The sequence below is a fragment of the Lactuca virosa genome, chromosome 3 (genome assembly GCF_052849685.1).
Source record: "Lactuca virosa cultivar CGN04683 chromosome 3, Lactuca_virosa_CGN04683_v6, whole genome shotgun sequence".
Lineage (NCBI taxonomy): Eukaryota > Viridiplantae > Streptophyta > Magnoliopsida > Asterales > Asteraceae > Lactuca > Lactuca virosa.
The window spans coordinates 158,343,336-158,365,940 of NC_136428.1; the positions used below are offsets into that span (position 1 = coordinate 158,343,336).

General features: G+C 43.1%; 1 protein-coding gene across 1 annotated transcript; it reads left to right on the forward strand.

The window, feature by feature from the left end:
- Positions 1–3,776: 3,776 nt before the first annotated feature.
- LOC145164208 (uncharacterized) lies at positions 3,777–4,475 on the forward strand. The gene has a single exon (XM_079082932.1). It carries the CDS (start codon positions 3,777–3,779, stop codon positions 4,473–4,475), a length of 699 nt encoding a protein of 232 aa, XP_078939058.1.
- The last annotated feature ends 18,130 nt before the right edge of the window (positions 4,476–22,605 follow it).

Sequence of the window (22,605 nt, forward strand, 5' to 3'; positions counted from 1 at the left end):
TCGCGCCTAGCAGAGCAAGCCCAACAGAACATTGCGCCCGCGGATGCCCCTAAGAGCAGGGCGCCCGTGGAGAAGGCTCGACACTGCCAAGGGTGCCTTCTACTCCGCAAAAATTTATAACGGTATCTTGCGACAAGGGAGATGCTCATCACATTATCACCTGACCCAATCCTTAGCTCTGACAGAACAAGGAGCACGATTACCCAATCAGCGTCCCCGATCCGGTCGGGTCTAACGCCTTTATCCCGTATGGACAAGCAGCAGGCCTCAGTATAAAATGCCTCCTCTGGTACCTGGTATATTAAGTCACTCTCTCCCAGTTCACTCTCAAATACATCCAAGTCTATCCACTGACTTGACCATCAGAGCGTTTTCCCGGGAGCCTCCTCCCAGAGAATGCCTAACGGCTTCATCTCGTTGTTGCATTGCAGGTTCATCAGAACGATCAGTGACAGCAGGCGTAATCGTCCGGTGACCAGGTCGAATCATTTGGTGCCATCCGTAGTGTGCCAAAAAACAAACCAAAAGCACACCTCTCAACACTCAAAGATGGCATCCGACGACACCAGTGGGACTGGTCGGACACCGACAAGCCCCATCAGGCCTATGATGTCGTTGGAACTAGTTAACGCCCCCATTCTCACACCAGTTACCGGTGAAACATCACAACAAGGCGGCCCAACGATGACCACTGCTCCAACAAACGAATTACGGAGGTCGACTACCGAAGGACCACCGTCCTCCGTTGCCATGATTGCACAAAGCGCCTCCGCGCAAACAGCACAGTTGATGGTGATCTCAGACAGCACGACACCACCAACGGTGAAAAACGTCAACGACATGTCTTTTATCTTACAAACACCGCCACTAAACCAGATGGTGAGAGAACAAACGATGGCCTTCCAAACACCTCTGTTTGTGACAAACATGCCTTTCAATACCATAATCCCACAACATCCACCATTCAAGTCAAACAACTCGCTCGCACAAAAACCACCCCTATTATCAACTCAAACACTGACCTTCCCGTTTCAGCAGCAAAGCTTTTACGACCCACACCCATGGCAACTCTCGGCATACAACAACATGCTAATGCAACCATACCTCACCCCCAAGTAGTATAACCCACAAGGCGTCTTCTCTATCCCAAACCAAGATTGTTTATCGCGAATCGTAACATCTTCGTTCGCCAAGGAACTCCTAGACTATGAAATCCCAAATGTAACAAAATTACCACACCTCAAGACCTACAATCGAACCACAGATCCAGATAGCCACATCGATACTTACGAATGGATAATGACCTCATTAAAGATGGACGAGGGATTTTGGTATACATATTTCCCGAAAACCTTAGACGGCAACGCGGGAACATGGTTCAAGACGTCACAGCCTGGGAGAATTTACAATTTTGGCCAGTTAAAGTACATGTTCTTGACAAATTTCATGCAATTGCGTAAATACAAAGGAGAATCACACTCAATCATCGGTTCTAAACAGAAAGAAGGAGAGACGGTGCGAGAGTACTTCACTAATGCCACATTATATGTCCCAGGGCATGACGAAGGGTTAATAGCAGGCGCCTTCACGTGGGACCTCCTCCTGGGACCGTTGTCTCAGAATATCATGGGGAAGAAACCATAGACACGGGCTAAACTAAAAGAGAAGGTATAACGTTATCTAAGACAAAAATAAGGGGAGGCAACGAAGCAAGTGTACTTCAACGCCATGACCTCCTCAGCCACAAAGCGTCACAGCCCACCGTCGCACCACCCGGAAACCCCGGGCGAGGGAAATGCCCACAAGGATGTTTTAGGCCATTCCAAAGGGATGAAAGAAGAGTTATATGACCATATGTATATGTTGTCTCTGATAAGAAACCAGTGAAGGAAGGAAAGGGACGGTAATACGATTACCACAAGAGAAAGACACACAACACTATCAACTGTTCAGTATTAAAAGGGAAATGGAGGAGAAACAACTAAATGGGAACCTCATAGAGGTAGCACGGAGTCTCCGCGCTAAGTTCGATGTTGAAAATGCCAAGGATACAGCAAGAGAGCGTGACCAACCCCATGAGATCCCGATGATCAGGTCAAAACAGGGAAGGCAGGAAGGACACAGCTAGACAGCCTCACCAAATCCATGCAAGGCTTAACATTCTTAGCAAAAGACCCCCGACCGGCAGACTGGCGATGAGACTACCTTCACATAATCTAGGGGTCCATAAATATATCACTATCCACCGGGTATACATCAATACCGGCAGTTCGATAGATATCATCTACGAGCACTGTTTCCGTCTCCTCCCACACAGGTGGAAAGAGAGCCTCAAACCAACAACGGGGAGGCTGACAGGCTTCACATGCCATAGCGTGTGGCCCCTAGGCACGATCCACTTGTCGCTCATGCTGACTAGTCACGACAAGGCAAAGAGGAAGACAACCCTCATAGGTTTCGTCGTAATCTGGCACCCAGCGGAGCACAACATCATCCTCGGACGAACAACCCTACTCAAATTCGAAGCAATCCAGTCAACAATGCATGGCATAATAAAATTCAGTACATCGTAAGTGTCGAGGACGGTCATGGCAACGCCACCAAGAGAACTATGATGTTATGAGATCATGCAGTCGAAAGAGATCACACAGGAAAGCAAAAGATCACAGGCGGAGCCAACAAGCGGAAGTGAAATCATCAACAAAGAATACCCGGACCAGCCAGTCAGCATAGGTGGCAACCTTGCTCTGATGATGAGACAACCATTGATCAATCTCTTAAAGAAATACAAGCATGTCTTCGCCTGGACCCCCACAGATATGGTGGGAGTAGACAGGGAAGTCATAGAGCACAAACTCATGATTAAACCGGGCGCCAATGAGATTAAGCAGAAAAAACGAGTTCAAGGAGGAGACAGGAACCTGGCAATCAATTTTGAGGTCGCCAAGCTAACCAAAGCAGGAATACTATGGGAGGCAGTCTTCCCAACTTGGATCGTAAACCTGGTCATGGTTAAAAAGCATGACGGCACGTGGCGTATGTGCATTGACTATTCCGATCTAAACAAAGCCTTCCCTAAAAACTGCTACCCCTACCATAAATTGATCAAAAAGTTTAAATCCCTACAGGGGTTCAGACTAAAATGTTTCTTAGATGCGTACAAAGGGTACCACCAGATCTTGATGAGAAAAGAAGACGAAGAGAATACAACCTTTTACACGGATCATGGGGCTTTCTGCTACACCAAAATATCGTTCGGCCTGAAGAACGCAAGTGCGACCTACCAGCGCCTCGTCGACTCCATCTTTGTCAAACAAATTGGAAGAAACATTGAGGTATACGTCGACGACGCAGTCATAAAAATCTCATATGAAAGGAGAATATTGGAAGACGTGGAGGAAACATTCAAGGCACTAGAAAAGGTTAAGATGAAGTTGAACCTGGGGATGTGTACTTTCGGTTTCGAAGAAGGCCAATTCCTGGGATACTATATCACCAAGGAAAGGATTCAACCCAGCCCATCCAAGGTGGACGAGTTGATAGAAGTACCATCCACGCACACTCTAAGGGATGCTCAAGGGCTGAACGGTAAATTGAAGCCCCTAAGCCGTTTCATTTCTAAGTCGGCAGAGAAAGCCATGCCACTTTTCCATACTCTCAAGGGATGCATCGAAGAGAGCAACTTCCAGTGGATACCAGCAGCAGAAACAACACTCTAACCGATCAAGGAATCCCTACATAAATTACCCACGTTGCCTAGTCCTATCCTAGGAGAGATGCTACAGGTATATCTCTCAGATTCAAATGAAGCCATCTCCTCGATGTTGGTAGTAGAAAGGGAAGGAAGGCAAACACCAATCTATTTCTTCAGTCGAGCCTTAGGGGTACATGACATCAGCTACCGCCCACGTACCAGCCTCAAAGGGAAAGCATTGGCAGATTTCCTCCTCCGGATTCTAGGAGAAGTGAAAACAGCCGCTCGGAAGGAAGAGTTACCAGGCCCAGGCCGGACAAAGGGCAGCCAGGGATGGACCCTATACACCGACGGAGCATCTAGTAAAGAAGGATCGGGAGCAGTCCTAATCCTAAAAAGCCCAGATGGGGAAGAAATCACCTACGCCCTCCGCTTTAACTTCTGTACCTCTAACAACGAGGTCATATACGAAGCCTTGCTTGTTGGCCTGCGACTCGCAAGACAGGAGGGCATGGACACGATAACAACCCTAACGGATTCGAGGTTAGGAGCTAACCAGGTCAATGGAGAGTTTGAAGCAAGAGACAAACGAATGAAGAAATACATAAAGGCCGTTCAAAGGCTCTTCGAGCCCCTCAAGAAGTTCACCATCAAGAAAATTCCAAGAGGGGAGAATAGAAGAGCAGACATCCTCAGCAAACTAGCATCGACATGCTTCGGCCACCTATCCAAGAAGGTCTTTGTGGAGGTACTCAAGGAAATAAGCATAAACGAGCGATAGGTGCACACCTTGACGCTGTTGGATTAATGTCTAAGTCCATAACTATAATTGGTAAGACTTGACCCGACCCGACATGGTCCATTTGGGTTGCATGACATCATGCATTTGGATAGACTATAATGAGAGAAATAACACTTAAGGTTGGTTAATATATTATAAGTTCTAATATATTAATAAGGTTATTTAATTAGTATTGATCAAGAATTAATTTGGAATTAATTAAGTGATCAAAAGGAGACTAATTAAATATATGGGTTGATTGTGTAAATCATTCATTCTTATATATGTGGGCTTGTGATCCAAGATTCCTTATGTTGGACTAAGTCCATGGGGTGACCCATGGATACTCCATGGAGGTTAAAATCCATGGAGCATAAGGAATGGGTAAAGTTATGAGTTACATGGTGTAACCCTAATAGCCACCATATAAAAGAATCCCATGGCTCAAGAAATCGTGCAATAATGTGTGAGTGTGAGGGCTAGACGATTTCAAGGAGTGTTCAAGTTTCTCTCAAGTTATTCCAAGTGTATTTGGTGTTGTGTGAACTATTTGAGGTGTCCTACTTGGGGCACTAGGCACTCAAGCTTTATGAAGACATTCTACATCAAAGAGGTATGTATTCTATCTTGTTATATTTATTATTTTGTATGCTAGATTAGGATAATACCTTGGATGTTCATAATTGTATGTATAATAGAGAAAACATAGATCCAAGGTATTTAGGGTTGCATATACACTTAGGAGTGTTAGAATGCTCAAAACCCAACAGTGGTGTCAGAGCCTAGGCTTGCTTTCTTGTTATACTTGCAAAAGTAGCTGAAAAATCGAGTTGGATGCATAGATTCGATTGTTTTGGCCGGAATTGGACTAGGAACATTACCCTAAGATGTTTTTGGACTTATAAACTTGTTTTTGATGTGGTAATGTTCATGCTAATCCAATTTCTAAGATAATTGTCATAATTTCAAGATTTGTATTAGTTTGTATGTTCATGCTAATTTCTTGAAGATTGATGATTTGAATTATCTTGTTCTTATGAGGTTCTTAGATTAATAGAAAAGTTGTGTGAAATAGTTGTTTTCAATCCATTTTAATCTAAGAGTTGATTCCAAAGTGTGTTTTTGTAACTTGTCCTCAAGTTATATGAAAAGTCACATTTAAGAATCATAAAACTCATAAAAGTTGGCAAAGGTTACAAAATGAAGAGTCTAGTTCTAATTAAATGGTTTTATGACTCCATAACTTGTCCTCAAGTTATGGGGGTTCAAGAGTCTCTTCATTAAATTAAAAAAAAAAGTGTAACCTTAATTAGTTCCATAAGTTACAATAAAAAAAAGTTATTTTTTTTATTAATTAGTTTAAAGTCTTCCATAACTTGTCCTCAAGTTATGGAACTTGAAGAGTTTTTTTTTTTTTTTAATTAAAACTACTTTAAACTCATAAGTTATGGAATTAATTAGTTTTGAATAGTTTCAAAACTTGCCCTCAAGTTTTGGAATTTGAAAAGTTTTCACTTACGAATACTTTAATTCCAAGTTAGCCCTTAGAATTTTAAAAGTTAAAATTCAACCCTTATACTTTATAATATTATAAGTTAATAATATTTATATATATGTATAAGAGTAAAGTCAGTCTTACCGTTAGTAGGCCTCATTCACGAAGCCGGTCTATAAGAGGGGTATAAGGTTACTGCCTATAAAATGACAGTTTAATGGGTGTCCACTCTCACCCACCGCTTCCTTGACTGGTGGAGGGTCGTTAGCCGAACGGGTAGGACAAGGACTATAATTCTCCTTTCATTAAAAGTATTAATGATAAATACTAAGTAACTAAACTCTTATTAATACCCAATCTTAGTTACTTAGGAAAATGTGAATTTGGTGCTAACCCATGAAATTACACTTTGCACTTTGCTTAAGTTGTTAGTGGAGCGTGTGTGGTTAACCGGCACACTAACCTGGACTTAACAAGGTAGGCAAAGGGTAACTTAATATTTATCATAGTATCGGTGGAGCGTGTGTGGTTAACCGGCACACTGATTAAGGGGTAAATATTAAGGGTACCAAGTATATTTGCATGGTTATTCACACCTTGTTTTGTGATCCTCGGCATCCCAGTCACAAAACCTGAAGGGCACACTCGAGATTGAAACATGCCTTTGAACAGTTCAATGAATCTCAAAGATCTAGGACTTTCAAATCCAATTAAAACCTAATAAATTATTTCGTTTTTCATGGTGGAAATTGGTGAATCGTCATTCACCTACCTTCAAATATTTTATAGCTTGGATTACGGCATCCCTCTTCTAAGTTATAAAATAGTTTGGTGGGTCCTAGCCTTAATATTTCATATTGGGTGTCATATTAAGGACTTTAAATCAACTATCTTGAATATCTCCCAAAAAGATGTATGGTCTAGACATTTATGATCTTCCCAAATCTCTTGAAACAAGCTTTCCTAAATGAAGATGATGTCCCATGGATATCATACTTCTTTCACCTCCTCCAATTATTCTCCCTAACCCACAAGTTCCTAAAAATTTTAAGGTCACTCAAGCCCTATTGGCAAGGCAAGGTCTAGGTGTGATCACATCTTGGAGATGTAGTCACATATTGACAAGCCGGGAGAGTTGGGTGTCAAAGTCTTGAGAAAGTTGGTGGCTCAACTACTTTCTAAGTCACATAGTGAGTTCTTTTGGGAATCCTATGAAACAGACTAAGACAAGACCCTTAATGATCTTATCTATATGCTAAGATCAACTTCCTAAAACGCTATGGACATTGACAATGATGACATTGGATATCCAGTAAAGCTCTCTCTTCCCAATAGAAAGGGATCAGTCATAGTCAACTTGGTTGACCCAATGGTAAAGAGAGAGTCGAAGTCTGAGATAGTCCCATTATCAAGGGTCCAAAGGAAGAGGCATTGGTTACGAAGCTGCCAAATTTACCTAAGGATGTTAAAGTCAATAAGTTTGGCTCTACTTCAAGTAAAGTCCATTGTCTAACTCTATTAAGTACATGCTGATTCTGATCGCGAAGATGGATTTCAATCGCATGGTTCGGTGATCAGAATTGTGGGCTATTACTTAAGAGTTATGATATTTATATTGCTTAGGAATAGATAACAACAAGGTTTTCATATGGATTGTAAGGATAAGTTTTTCCGCAAAGTTTTAAAATAAAAGAAAAAGGTTTTGATTTTATTTATTTTAAGTATCCTTACAATGGCATTTGTGAAAAGTTGTTGCTTATAAGATTCCATTGATAGCAATATTGGAAAAATGGATTTGATTCTTTTGGTTGTGGTAGTGTCTAATATTACCAAATAAGGAAAGATTCTCATCACCCAAGGTTCAATTGGACCGAAACTTGGAATCATGCAAGTTGTATAGTATGATGAATGAGAACTTTCAGCTTGGAAAATTAAGACTAATTCCTTATGTGAATAAGGAAAGGACTAAGGGATCGAGTACACATTCTTGTGCACTGGTCAAGTCCACCACAAAAGATCAAGAAGACTATTCGTCATGATTTACTTAAGTTCAGTAAATATGGTTATACTTATAAGTTTAAGTATAAGTCTGTAGCATTGGAGAAGTTTCAATGTGAGACAGAACGAATAAGAAGAATCAAAGTATGGCAGAAAGATAAAAGTTTCTCAAATCTGAAAAGATGGGAGAGTACTTTAGTATCATGTTTATGATCATCTTAATGGTTAAGATACCATATCATAATTGGTCCTCTAAAGTCATCTTAGTGCATTCTTATGACTAAGAAGAGGAGTCATGAATTGTTGAAATGGTTAAATCAAAAAAGATGAGTCATACTTCGTTCCAAAACAATTCTTAGAGTCATACTCCAAGATTGTAACTTGAGTGACATATCTTAAAGAGGGTTTGTTAACACTAGTCAAATGTAAGAGTAAAAGGTTATCTACTCTTGTACATTTGAAATTGGTAAGTTGTGATGTTTTGGATAAAACAAAGACCAACTTAGGCCAATTGTGTAAAGTGTTAGTCTTGATAAAGAATCCGCACTATCTCTTGAATATTTGACAAGGGAGTCTTATATGTCAAGAGGACAGTGGGAGTCTTAAAGCTCTTGAAAGTTTCAAGACTTAATCAAGAATAAAACCTAAAGTCCTTCACTAGCACACGACTTGAGGTTTATAACCTATCGTGTTGAAATTTTTGTGCCTATTCAAGTTGGCTTTGCATAGGAGTTCTGAGAGTTCTCAATTGGTTGCACAACTACTTGGAAGCAATGGCAGGCACCTGAGCTACCAAATGGCAAGAATTTAAGATTGCACAAGTTTAATCAATATGAGTTTGGATTTGTCATTATCCTTGTCTTGTGACTATGGTTTTGACGATTCACATGGATAAGAACACATACACCATAAAATCTAAGGGTCATAAGGTTTCTCTCCGATTCATGAAAATGATGGTGAGGAAACACTTCCACCAAGTAGATTTGAAGCAGATGGCAAAAGGTCTAAACAATTGAGACTATGATTACAGCATCCCTTTTCATAGTTCTGAAATTGTTTAGACACACATGCATGCTATCTAAGGAAAGGTGTATGATTTTGATAAAGTTTTATCAAAGCATCTCGTATCAGAAATCTGAACTTTGGTAAGAAAGTCAATAAAGTATTGATTTCTAGAAGTCCAGTTGATTTCTGAGTACATGTCAAAGCTAGTGGGAGCATAAGTGTTATGCTAATAATCATCATTTTAGTGGGAGCATGATAATTATTGTTAGTGTTGCAAGTTAGCAATGTTAATTATAGAAAACAAAAGTTTCAATTCGTGAGGCTGCAGGAATTGAAAAAGTTGTTTTGCTATAATTAAGGGAGAGGATATACTTCATTTCAGTTCTAAAGGCTTAGATTGAGACCTTAATCATCTTTAGTCAAGAATATATATATGAATTTCATGTTGGATTGGTTCAACTTAAGGAAATTCTATATATTGCGTTCTCAAAATTCGATTATGATTACGACATCCCTCTTCATAGTCAAATTTTGAAAACATGGCAAATAAAAATATTATAGCAAAAGACTGGTCTAGAATCAAGTCTTTATGTAAGACATCATGAATCGTGTACCATTTGCTTTGGGTACTGGATCGATTGCATGTGCTATAATATTTGTCATTTCTAAATTTTTCCAAATGCCCAAAGGCATTAAGAAGGGAAAAGGTCTAGAATTGAATATGACTAAAATGATTAAGCAATTGTCGAGGACAATCTGTGGTTTACCAAAGATTGGTTGCTCAGGGACAGTTGGAAGTATAGTGCTAATTTTGGAAGGACCATTTTGACATATTCTGAAAAGAGGCATCTCTTATTCAGAAGTGATAGTCAAAATGAGAATATGGAGTTGTCTCCATAGGTGGAAGTTATCTATGTAAGATTAGAAAACTTAATGCAAGAAGCATGTCCAAAGCAATGTACTTTGAATATGAGACTTAGTTTCCATGGAGTTGATCTCCATTGGAATACCTTATAATGACTGTTGACAAGTCTTTGTGACTTTGTACATATTCATTACAGGAGGGTCAGTGCATATAAGTTTAAAATCTAAACAGATTTCGATAAATGATAGGAATTTGAAATTCTCACATTTTTCGATAAGGATTTGGGAGTGTGAAATTAGAATCATTGAAATCATGTTCAATTGGTTTATTTCACAAAGTAAGGATCATAGACAAACATAGAGTGCATACTTGGTGTATGGTAAAGCTATTGTTTAAGAAAAACATAGTGTACATGCTTGGAGCATGGGACAACTAGTGTTTTTAATTCAAGTATAAAGTTGATAAAACCGAAACAATGAATAATGAGTAATCAGTATGGTGATAAATAAAAGTGTTTATTTATATTCATAGGGTTTGATACTATATTTGATTCATTTATTCTTGTGTTTCACTTTGCATGTTTTGACTTCCAGAATAACTAAGTCGCTCTTCCTGGATGATTAAGTTATTCAAACCATCCACAGTCGGTCATATGTTGGAAGTAGATATGAATCAAGACTGTCATGGGTTGGTTTGTAGAGGTCCAAGTTGGTGAACAAAGTGGTGCTACAACACTCATGAGTGCTCATAAGTTCTGAGTATTGGATTCAACCCACGCTCATTTGAATCACTTCATGGATTTTATCACGAGTGATCATGAGACGATAATATCTTATATTCTTAAAACCTAGAGATATGAGTTGTTACTATGAGTTGGTTATACATTGATTGCACGAAAACGCATTGGTAACTCGATGTTATAAAACGTGCCTTTGTGTATGATTCAACAAGTAGTAGAACAAGCCATATGAGTCGAAGTTTATCCATTCCTTTTACCTTCGGGATAAAAGCGATATCTGTGGGCCCCTCGATGATTTAAAGATGATACATGTGAGTGCTTGGCCAAGCCAGGACTGATTTGATTTGTTCAATCAGTCAGTCATCATGAATCGGAAATCGGGAAACAACAAATGGACAGAGAGAATGATTGATAATCCATGTATCAGTCCATATGATATCTAGAATGGAGGAATATATGATCCCTTATCTAATGGACAAGTCATTGACAAAGGTTAGAGTTCATCGACAAGGTCAGAGTTCGACAGAAGCTTTTGAGAGCTACGATTGCTGATCGGTTCCTGAAGTCATACGCAATAATAGTTTTAGACTTATCCAAGTGGGAGACTGTTGGATTAATGTCTAAGTCCATAACTATAATTGGTAAGACTTGACCCGACCCGGCATGGTCCATTTGGGTTGCATGGCATCATGCATTTGGATAGACTATAATGAGAGAAATAACACTTAAGGTTGGTTAATATATTATAAGTTCTAATATATTAATAAGGTTATTTAATTAGTATTGATCAAGAATTAATTTGGAATTAATTAAGTGATCAAAAGGAGACTAATTAAATATATGGGTTGATTGTGTAAATCATTCATTCTTATATATGTGGGCTTGTGATCCAAGATTCCTTATGTTGGACTAAGTCCATGGGGTGACCCATGGATACTCCATGGAGGTTAAAATCCATGGAGCATAAGGAATGGGTAAAGTTATGAGTTACATGGTGTAACCCTAATAGCCACCATATAAAAGAATCCCATGGCTCAAGAAATCGTGCACTAATGTGTGAGTGCGAGGGCTAGACGATTTCAAGGAGTGTTCAAGTTTCTCTCAAGTTATTCCAAGTGTATTTGGTGTTGTGTGAACCATTTGAGGTGTCACACTTGGGGCACTAGGCACTCAAGCTTTATGAAGACATTCTACATCAAAGAGGTATGTATTCTATCTTGTTATATTTATTATTTTGTATGCAAGATTAGGATAATACCTTGGATGTTCATAATTGTATGTATAATAGAGAAAACATAGATCCAAGGTATTTAGGGTTGCATGTACACTTAGGAGTGTTAGAATGCTCAAAACCCAACAGACGCCAACACGGAACACCTGGATGACACCGATCATCGAGTACCTGCAACACGACGTCCTACCAGATAGGCATGAAAAATGCAGAATAGTAAGAATTAAGGCACCACTGTATACAATCATAGAAGGGGTGCTATACCGAAAAGGGTTCATGACGTCATGGTTTAATTATATTGATGAAGCCAAGCACAAAGAAGCGCTCTGGGAGGCACATGCGGGCCCATCTGGCGCGCATGAAGGAGCAAGGGCCCTCACATGGATGATACTTCGGATGGGTAGTTACTGGCTAACCATACACCAAAACGCGTTGGAAGTAACGCGGAAATGTTTGAAGTGCCAAACTTACTCTCTGATTCAAGGGGTTCCCCCTGAAACCCTGATGAGAATTTCTAGCCCATGGCCTTCTACCAGTGGGAATTCAACATCGTCGGACCATTCCCAGATGCCCCCGGAAAAGTGAAATTCCTAGTAGTCGCGGTTGACTACTTCACCAAATGAATAGAGGCCGAACCATTAGCATGCATATCTGGAAGACAGATGATCAAATTCTTGTGGAAGAACATCATGACAAGGTTCGGAACACCCAGGGTACTCATCAGTGACAACGGGTTACAGTTTTCTAAAAACCCATTCCAAAGTTGGTATGCTGAGAAAGGGATTGAGCAACGGTTCACATCAGTAGCACACCCCCAGGCCAACGTCCAGACTGAAGTATCCAACAGAACATTGGTAAACGGAATCAAGAAGCGCCTGGTGAGAGGTAAAGGTAATTGGGTCGAAGAACTACCAGGAGTACTTTGGTCATACAGAACAACGCCAAGAACGAGCACGAATGAAACGCCTTTTATCCTAACTTATGGCACAGAAGCAATGTTGCCGGTAGAACTAGCAGTTGGCTCACCCCGCACAGCCTACTTCGAAGAAACGAATAATGATAAGGACCTGAGTCTAAGCTTGGACCTCATCTAGTAGAGGCGTGAGAAATCGAACATTCGTCAAGCGGCCTACAAGAATGTCTTGGAAAGATACTACAACCAGAGAGTCAAAGAGAAAGCTTTCAAGATAGGGGATTCTGTCCTAAGACGAAATGAGGCAAGCCATGCCCAGCCATAGGGTAAGCTAGGTCCTACATGGGAAGGACCATACAAGGTCATCGAGGCTCACCGCAGCGGCACATATACACTCAGAACGATGGAGGGTAAGTAAATCTCCAAAACATGGAATGCCAGGAACCTAAGGAAATTTCATTTTTAAGAGAAATTCATCACCCAGACTAATCACCTGGGGTGATATTCAATATCCAAGGCTTAGCGTACCTTTTCCCTTCACTCTTTTCTTTTTGAAAAAACAAAATACTTAGTGTATTTATGAGGCTCAGGATAGCCACTTTATCAAAATACTCAGGGTATTTACATGGCTTTGAAATAACCATTTCATTAGAAATACTCAGCATATTCGTAAGGCTAAGAACAACCATTTTGTTTAAATACTCAGTGTATTTGTCGAAATAGTCATTTTTAATACTCAGTGTATTTTGTGGGCTTAGAATAGCCATTTTATTAAAATACTTAGCCTATTTCTTGGGCTTAGAATAACCATTTTATTAAAATACTTTGCGTATTTCTTGGGCTCGGAATAGCCATTTTATCAAAATACTTAGCGAATTTGTTGGGCAGAATAGCCACCCTATCAATCATATGACGAACTTGTCGGGCAAAAAGACTACGTTAACGCCCAATATGCTTGTTAGGTCCAACACAATAATCTCACGGCAAGCCACTTAATGCAGATAATTATCACGAAATCTTAGCACATCTACATAATTTAAAGCAACCGCCTAGTGCTATACAATCGTCTTACACTCAAAAGGCGAAAAGCGACAATGACAGAGGTTTAGAACCAAATCACGAATATAATGCAATGAGTCGCACATACAAAAGGAAAAAACGACAAGAATAGGCAAACACGCTTTACATTATCAAGTCAAAACAAGCGATTACAACTAAGGCCAAAGGGTCATCAACATCTGATACTACCAAAAACCATGTAAAGTAAAAACAAGTAAATAGGAGAAAGAGAACAAGCTTCACATTTTTCTTCACACCCGTAAGGGCAGCACACGGTACAAAAGTACATTAAGAACCAAATGCATCATCACCACCACTAGCACTTGCATCATCACCACCATCACCACCACCGCCCCCATCGCTGCATCATCACCACCACTATTGCCTGCGCCACCTCCGCCTGCCACACCAATCAGGATGTCATCAGAAACCTCACCCACATCCTCCAAAGCACAAAGTTGCCGCATCCCCGCCATTTCCAAATGCCCCAGGCCCAAAAGAGAATCAATCATGGTCCATTATAGCAAAAACAAGTAGTGCATCATTGAGACTGGTAGTGTGGCTGGACCGGGAGTCACTGGCATCGGGATCATGAACACCGGAGTCTATTTTTGCCTTCAATCCCGCGCGGCCAGACTCTTCACCGAAAACAAACGCAGCATGTCGGATTCGACTAATCCCACTGGTAAACTTTGGGTGCTCAATTAGTTTATCCATGATACGTATGACCCCCACTTGCAAGATCCAGTCCCACTCATGACGCAAGGCCTCTGCTTCATCTCGAGCTTCCCCAATGAGTTTATCACAATCGCTAACATCCCGCTCCAAGCTCTCATTCTGAATCCTTAACCCCTCATTAGCTTGGTTCAGGGAGTCCACTTTCATTTCCAGCGCAGATCGAACCTCCTCAGCAGCAGCTTTCTCCGATGACAGCAAGGCATACCTCTGGTTGGAGCCACGGACATCTTTCTCGAGCTCAAGGACTTGGCGTTTAAGTTCAGTTTCTCGGCGCTACAACCAGCATGGGCGACCTCCATCTCATTCAACAACTGGATACGGAGGGAACCGGCAACCAAATAAAACATCGTCTGAGCAGCAACATACGACATGTTATGGGATAGTTCAAAATTGCCCATGGCATCCATATCAGTGACGGCGGCGGGTGGAAAGGCATGGTTGGCTAACTTTGAAACATCCCAAAATACAGACCAAAAATTTCGTTTTTAATTATTAATAAAACCATAGTTGTCCAAAACACATGTCATAATATCTCAAACATCATATCAATGTATATCAAAATATCAGAGTATAAATATCTCATGCTGAACAAATGGTGTGTGCACTGCAATCATCCCGAGCCCTTCCCCTTGCTACCGGAAGTACCTGAAACCAAAACTGAAAATTGTAAGCACGAAGCTTAGTGAGTCTCCCCAAACTACCTCATACCATACACATATCATGCAACTAAGAGATACGGGCCCCGCCAACTCTCATGGAGATTTGGGCCCTGCCCACACTCTGTTGTCTTGGAGATTCGGGCCCCGCCCACACTCCGCTGTCTAGGAGATTCGGGCCCCGTCCACACTCCGTTGTCTAGGAGATTTGGGCCCCGCCCACACTCTGCTGTCTAGGAGATTCGGTCCCCGCCCACACTCTGCTACTAACATGCATACAAGTATCACACAGACAACCAGTATATCTATTCCTATCAAGCAGTCACATATCTATACTCAAATAATACTACAAGATTAGGGCCCCGCCCACACTCGGCTACTATGAGATTCGGGCTCCGCCCACACTCAGCTACTAACATATCACATATAGGGGCCGACCTTGGTGTCGTAGACCCATTCCTACTGAAGGAAACTCACCTCATATGCTAGCTGTGAAATCTTATGTGAGGAATCTCTGACTGCTGCTCTGACGACTCCCCGGCTATCAATTTCATAATAACACTTAATCAAAATATGATAATCCTTCTTAGGGTAAAATGACCATTTTACCCCTGGTCAAAGTCAACGCTTAGGTCAAAGTCAACCTTCTGGCTGACCCAACTCGTCGAGTTGCTCCATCAACTCGTCAGGTCCTAGAACATGAAATCGCGATCTAACTCGTCGACTCTCCCCCTGACTCGTCGAGTTCCCAGACTACTCACAGTCGCGATTTACCGATTTAACTCGTCGACTCCCATTACCGACTCGCCGAGTTCTACCTTAAGCTAAAACGGTGCAAACCAACTCAAATCGTCGAGTCCCTCTATGGACTCGCCGAGTTCCTCTGTCTGATTGAGCCATCTTAGTGGATTAAGCTCCTACCCTTCAGATCTAAACTCCATACTTCACCTACACACTGGGAATAAACTTTTAAGGGTAAAGTTTCCAACTTTACTCGCTATTAGTCCTTTTATATGGGTTTATCTCAAACCCTAACTATCTAGGACATAGATCTTGGTCCACAAGCCATAATACTCTAAACCAAAGCACACTATAATAGATCTAGGCCTTGGACATCAGTTGGACGCGTAAAGTTCCAAGCTATCCTTCCATGCATGGCCTTTTAGGGCTAAAAAGACCATAATAACGCTTTTAAGCTTGCATGGGGCTTCCATGGTCATAAAGTTTGCACCTTTATGCCATGGAACCCCTTCTAGATCCCAGATCTGAAATGTAAGTCACTTGGGACATCCAAATCCCAAAGACCAAGGTTCTTGAACCAAAACCCTCATAAAAATGGAAGTAAGTAGATCTAATGAATGAATGATCAAGTTAGAGACTTGATTACCAGAAAGTGACGAGGATGGAAGGAAATACCTGCATCTATTATCTTCTCCTTGAACCTTCTAGCTCCTTCTTCTTCTTCTAGCTTCAAGAACACACAAAATCACTAAAGAATGGCTCACACACTCACAAAATGCTCTAGGGTTTCGTGGATTAGGGTTTAGGACTTGGAGGCTGGAAATGAGGCCAAAAGGTGGGGATTAAGATGCTTAAATAGGGTGCAAAACCCCGAAATTAGGGTTTCACTCTGACAGGCCTACTCGCCGAGTCGAGGGCTCTTGACTCGTCGAGTAGGTGGTTGAAATCCCACGTCCAAAAGATCAGTTCTACTCGACGAGTCTGGGGCTTCCAACTTGTCGAGTAGCTTTATAAAAATGAATAATTTGTAAATAAATTCATACCAGAGACCGGGCGTTACAATTCTCCCCCATCTGTCTTAGACTTCGTCCTTGAAGTCTATTGCGTCTGAAAACAACTCCGGGTAGTGCTCCCTCATCTCCTCCTCGGGCTCCCACGTCCACTTTGAACCCTTGTGGTGCTGCCACTACACCTTCACTAACTGAACAACCTTGTTCCTCAAGGTTTTCGTCTTGCGGTCCAGAATCGCCACCGATCTCTCAATGTAGTTCAGGCTGTCATCAACCTGAATACCCTCTAAGGGCACAATTGCTGAATCGTCCACTAAGCACTTCCGCAACTGGGAAACATGGAAAATGTTGTGGATCTGACTGAGCTCTGCTGGAAGATCCAATCGATACGCCACCTTGCCCAACCGAGCTATAACCTTGAAACGACCAATGTGTCTGGGGCCCAGCTTGCCCCGCTTCTGGAACCGGATGACACCTTTCCAAGGTGACACCTTCAGGAGGACCATATCGCCCACCTGAAACTCTAAGTCTGAACGCCGCTTGTCGCCGTAGCTTTTCTGCCGACTCTGAGCAGTCTGGAGCCTGCTCCGGACCTGCTGGATCCGCTCTGTAGTCTTGAGTACTACCTCAATACTCCCCATGACTCTCTGACCGACCTTTCCCCAACAGATTAGGGTCCTACACTTCCTCACGTAGAGCATCTCAAAGGGAGGTCGGTCTATGTTGGCGTGGTAACTGTTCTTATACGAAAATTCCGCCGTATCCCAACTGCCACCGAAATCCAAAACACATGCGCGTAGCATGTCCTCAAGAGTCTGTATCGTCCTCTCGCTCTGCCCATCCGTCTGAGGGTGGAAAGCGGTGCTGAAGTGGAGACGAGTACCCATCTCCTCGTGAAACCGCTTCCAGAATCTGGAAGTGAAACGGACATCTCGGTCTGACACCACCGAGATAGGCACTCCATGTCGTGCTAGTATCTCGCGCACGTATATCTCGGCCAGCTTCTCGGCCGAGATACTCTCCTGGATCGGGATAAAATGACTGCTCTTGGTCAACCGATCCATGATGACCCATATCGAATCTACTCCATGTGCGGTCCTAGGAATCTTGGTAACGAATCCATAGTGATATCTTCCTATTTCTACACGGGAATGTCCAGTGGCTGCATGTTTCTGTGGGGGCGCTGATGTTCGGCCTTGACCTTCCTGCAGGTCAAACACCGCTCTACGTACCAAGCCACGTCCCGCTTCATGCAGGGCCACCAATAATCAGGTCGAAGATCTCGGTACATCTTCGTCGCCCCAGGATAGATGGAGAACCTCGACTTATGGGCCTCATCCATCAGAACATGTTGTACTCCGCCCCAATATGGAACCCAGACCCTCTCATGCAGGGTCAACAACCCTCAGCTATTATAATCAAACGAGGCCACCCGACCTACGATCCGCTCGCACTTCTGGCGATCTTCTTTCAGGCCCTCAACCCGTGCCTCTCTGATCTGCTCCAACAATGGAGTAATCACCATCATCCACAGACAGATGTCTCGAATCAGAGCAGTTACTGCCTTGCGGCTCAGGGCGTCGGCCACCCCATTGGCCTTGCCCAGGTGGTAAAGGATCTCATAGTCATAATTTTTCACCATATCTAACCACTGATGCTGCCTCATGTTCAAATTCGGCTGATCCATGAGGTACGTTAAACTCTTGTGGTCCGTATAAATGGTACAACGAACCCCATAGAGGTAATGCCGCCAAATCTTGAGGGCGAACACCACCGCTCCTAGCTCTAAATCATGCGTCGGGTAGTTAGCCTCGTGAGGCTTCAGCTGCCTCGAAGCATAAGCTATCACATGACCTCGCTGCATCAAAACTGCACCCATGCCCGTAATTTACACATCACAGTACACCACGAAGTCATAAACTCCCTCCGGCAGAGTCAAGATCAGTGCCTCGCATAACCGTTGTCTAAGTGTCTCGAAGGCTGCCTGCTGCACGGGCCTCCAACGGAATGCCACCGACTTCTTGGTCATTCGGGTCAAAGGAACAACAATCTTGGAGAAATCATGGATGAATCTCCGGTAATAACCTGCTAGACCAAGGAAACTCTGAATCTCAGTTGGAGACCTCGGAACCTCCCACTGCATCACGACCTCTATCTTGGCCGGATCGACCAGAATACCCTTCCGGTTGACAAGATGCCCAAGAAACTGCACCTCGCGCAACCAGAACTCACACTTGGAGAACTTTGCGAAAAGTCACTCTCTCCTCAGTGTTTCCAGCACCTCCCTCAGGTGCTCCTCATGCTACACCAGAGTCTTAGAATAGACCGAGATATTATCAATGAAAACGATCACAAACCGATCCAGCATTGGCCTGCACACTCAGTTCATAAGATCCATTAACGCGGCTGGAGCGTTGGTGAGCCCAAACGGCATCACCATGAACTCATTGTGACCATAGAGAGTCCTAAAAGCTGTCTTCTGCACATCCTCATCCCCAACTCAGATCTGGTGATAACCCGATTGCAGATCAATATTGGAGAACCAAGATGCATCCTGTAGCCGGTCAAACAAATCATCAATCCTCGGGAGGGGATAACGGTTCTTCACCGTTACCTTATTCAGCTCCTGGTAGTCTATGCACATCTGATGCCACCCATCCTTCTTCCTCACAAATAGGATCGGGGATACCCATGGCGAACTACTCGGCCTAAAAAATCCCTTGTCTAACAGCTCTTGCAGCTGCGTAGACAAATCATGCATCTCGGAAGGAGCCAACCGATATGGTGCCTTGGCTATCGGAGCCGTACCATGGACTAGGTCAATCCTGAACTCAACCTGTCTCTCCGGATGTATCCCAAGTAAATCATCCGGGAATACGTCTGGGTACTCTCGCACTACCAGGACATCATCCACTGTCGCCTTACCCTTTTCCCGGGTATCCATAACATAAGCGACATAACCCGCGCAACCCTGCTGAAGGTAGCGCCTCGCTCTCGCTGCTGAGCATAGAGTCAGGCCACCCTGCGGCCTCTCACCCTGTATCACTAATCCTCCCCCACTAGGAGTCCGAATCCTCACTAGCTGCTGCTCGCAGTCGATCACTGCCCCATTGGGGCTCAACCAATCCATACCCACTATAACCTTATTCCCTCATATGGGAATAGGAACCAGATCCAATGAAAACTGCTCATCGAATAATTGTAGTGTACACCCTCTGTGAACCCTCGCAACCCTAACAGTCCTGTCATCTGCTATCTCCACATCCAGTGAGCAATCCAGCTCCCCCGGAGCTCCTACGAATCACTTGCTGAGCGCGAGCGAGACGAAAGATCGGGTGGCACCCGAATCAAACAGTACCAAGGTTGATATACCGTTCACTAATACCGATCCTATAATAAACACATAAACATAAGCAATAATCAATACAAATAAAGAAATAAAGAGAAGATACATACCCGTAACGACATCAGGAGTTGCACGTGCCTCCTCTGCTGTCAACTGGAAGGCTCTGCTCTTCGCCACTGGCGTCTCTGCCTGGCCCTGACGGTCATCTGTAATCCTCAATGTAGCAGGGGAGGGTGTCGCCACCTTCCCTGCTGCTGCCAAACTGGGACACTGGGACCTCTTGTGGCCCCTCTGATTGCACTGAAAGCAAATCAGATCAGATGATGTGATGGTGGTGGTAGCAGTACAATCCTTGCTGACATGCCCAGTTCAGCCACACTTGAAGCAGCCCAAACTACCAGCCCTCCACGGCCCATCATGAGCCCTGCCACACTTACCGCAGCGGCCTCAGCCCTGCTGGCCCTTCTCACGGTAATCTACCTTGGTCTTTTTTCCCGAGACCTCCACACCAGACACAGACTCTGGCTTCCTCTTCCTCTCCATCTCTAAATCAATCTCTCTCTCATGAGCCCTAGCAATCATGTCCTCCAACGTCTTGTAGCTGGAGCGGCTCACAAACTGGAGGATAGCACTCCACAACATCTCATGATATCGGGCCTTCTTAATCTCCTCGTTCGCCACATACTGCGGAACGAGAAGGGCCCTCTCCCTAAACTTTTTGGTGATCTCCACCACAGTCTCTGTCATCCGCTCCTAATCCTGGAACTCCCTCGCTAACTATTGCACCTCAATCACAGGTGCAAACTCAGCCCTGAACCTGGTCGAAAAATCACTCCAGGTCATCGCATCCAAAACTGTGTCATCTCCAATGGCTCTCCCAACCTCCTCCCACCAGTCACGTGCCCTTTCCAAAACTGCATCATCTCCAATGGCCTCGGCCCTACTGGCCCTTCCCTCGGGACATCTGCTGGTGCGGAATGTGTTGGCGACATCCGCCAACCATCAGGTACTTGCAATGGGGTCCCGGGCCCCACGGTAATCGGGAGCTCCACAAGCCCTGAACTCCCTGAAAGTCAGTGTGCGCGACCCCATCATGGCCGCCACCTCAGTGCGGAAAGCGCTCAGCTTCTCATCTAGAAGCTCCAAAATACCCTCCTTGACTGAACCAAAGATCACAGGAGTCTGGTCTAGAATGGTACGTGTAATCTCAGACGAGATGAACTCCCTCGTCTGCTCGTCAAGCTGCCCGGCTCCATAGCCCGAGCCCGATCCCTCACTAGTGCCTGAAGTTCCAACTTGTATAGTGCGTAGCGTCACCATACTGAAAAATACACCATAACAAACATCAGTATACTCATCATATCTCGAGGGATCTATCACACTACAAGTTTCCTGGATTCATCTCAGCCTTCCTTGATTCGAGTACGGATCCTCTGCTTTCAGTAGTATTGGCCTATACTTCTTTCCACATCTATCCGTACTTTCCTCAAGAACTGCCTCGACTCCACCAAGTCCCTTCTACTACTACTGCTAATCTCATGCTAAACTCATTCTAGGCTTGCCCTAGGGTAATCACCAACCCACTCTCCACTATCAGCTGAATAAGAAGTCCCTGTTATCTTTCCCTAACTAGCTCGTGAATACTATTACATATCACTAAGACTAGATAATTATTCGAATGAGAGATCCTACCCTACAACGGTTGGACTCAAACAAGAGTTGCGCAATAGAGCTAGACCTAACCCTCTGAAATTATTTAGTCCTCGCAATATGTAGGTTAACATATTCATTTACTAGTTAGTAAAAGATAACTAGAACTCCTAAAAGCACAAAGCAAGCACCATTCGAGCATCGAGTAAACATAATTAAGCATCTCTCTCAGGCTATCCTTGACTAATATGTACTAGCATGCGGTTCATAAAGCTGAGATACATAATACAAGCACATAAGGCATCCTTCCTAGATCCTTAGTCCTAATCTAGTATGCAATTCTCATAAAGCTGGTACACATATAATAGGCACATAAGGACTCCTTCCTAGATCGTTAGTCCTAATCTAGCATGCAGTTCTCATAAACGTATCATAATAGAAACTTGTATGGGTAATTTGGCATTACTTACTTGAGCTCGGCTGATTAAATGCACCACACCCTTTTTCTCTTTTCAAAGTTCTTTTCTTTTTCAAAATTCTTTTTGGTAAAAATGCTTTTCTTTTGAAAATTTTCATACCAAGTCCTTAGTTTGAGTTCAAACACACCCGAGAGTGTGCCCGAATCCCTCAAACCAAGGCTCTGATACCAACTTGAAACATCCCAAAATACAGACCAAAAATTTC

Bases quoted from the DNA above. Each gene is read 5' to 3' on its own strand.
- LOC145164208 (XM_079082932.1), top strand. From the start codon at position 3,777: ATGCTACAGGTATATCTCTCAGATTCAAATGAAGCCATCTCCTCGATG.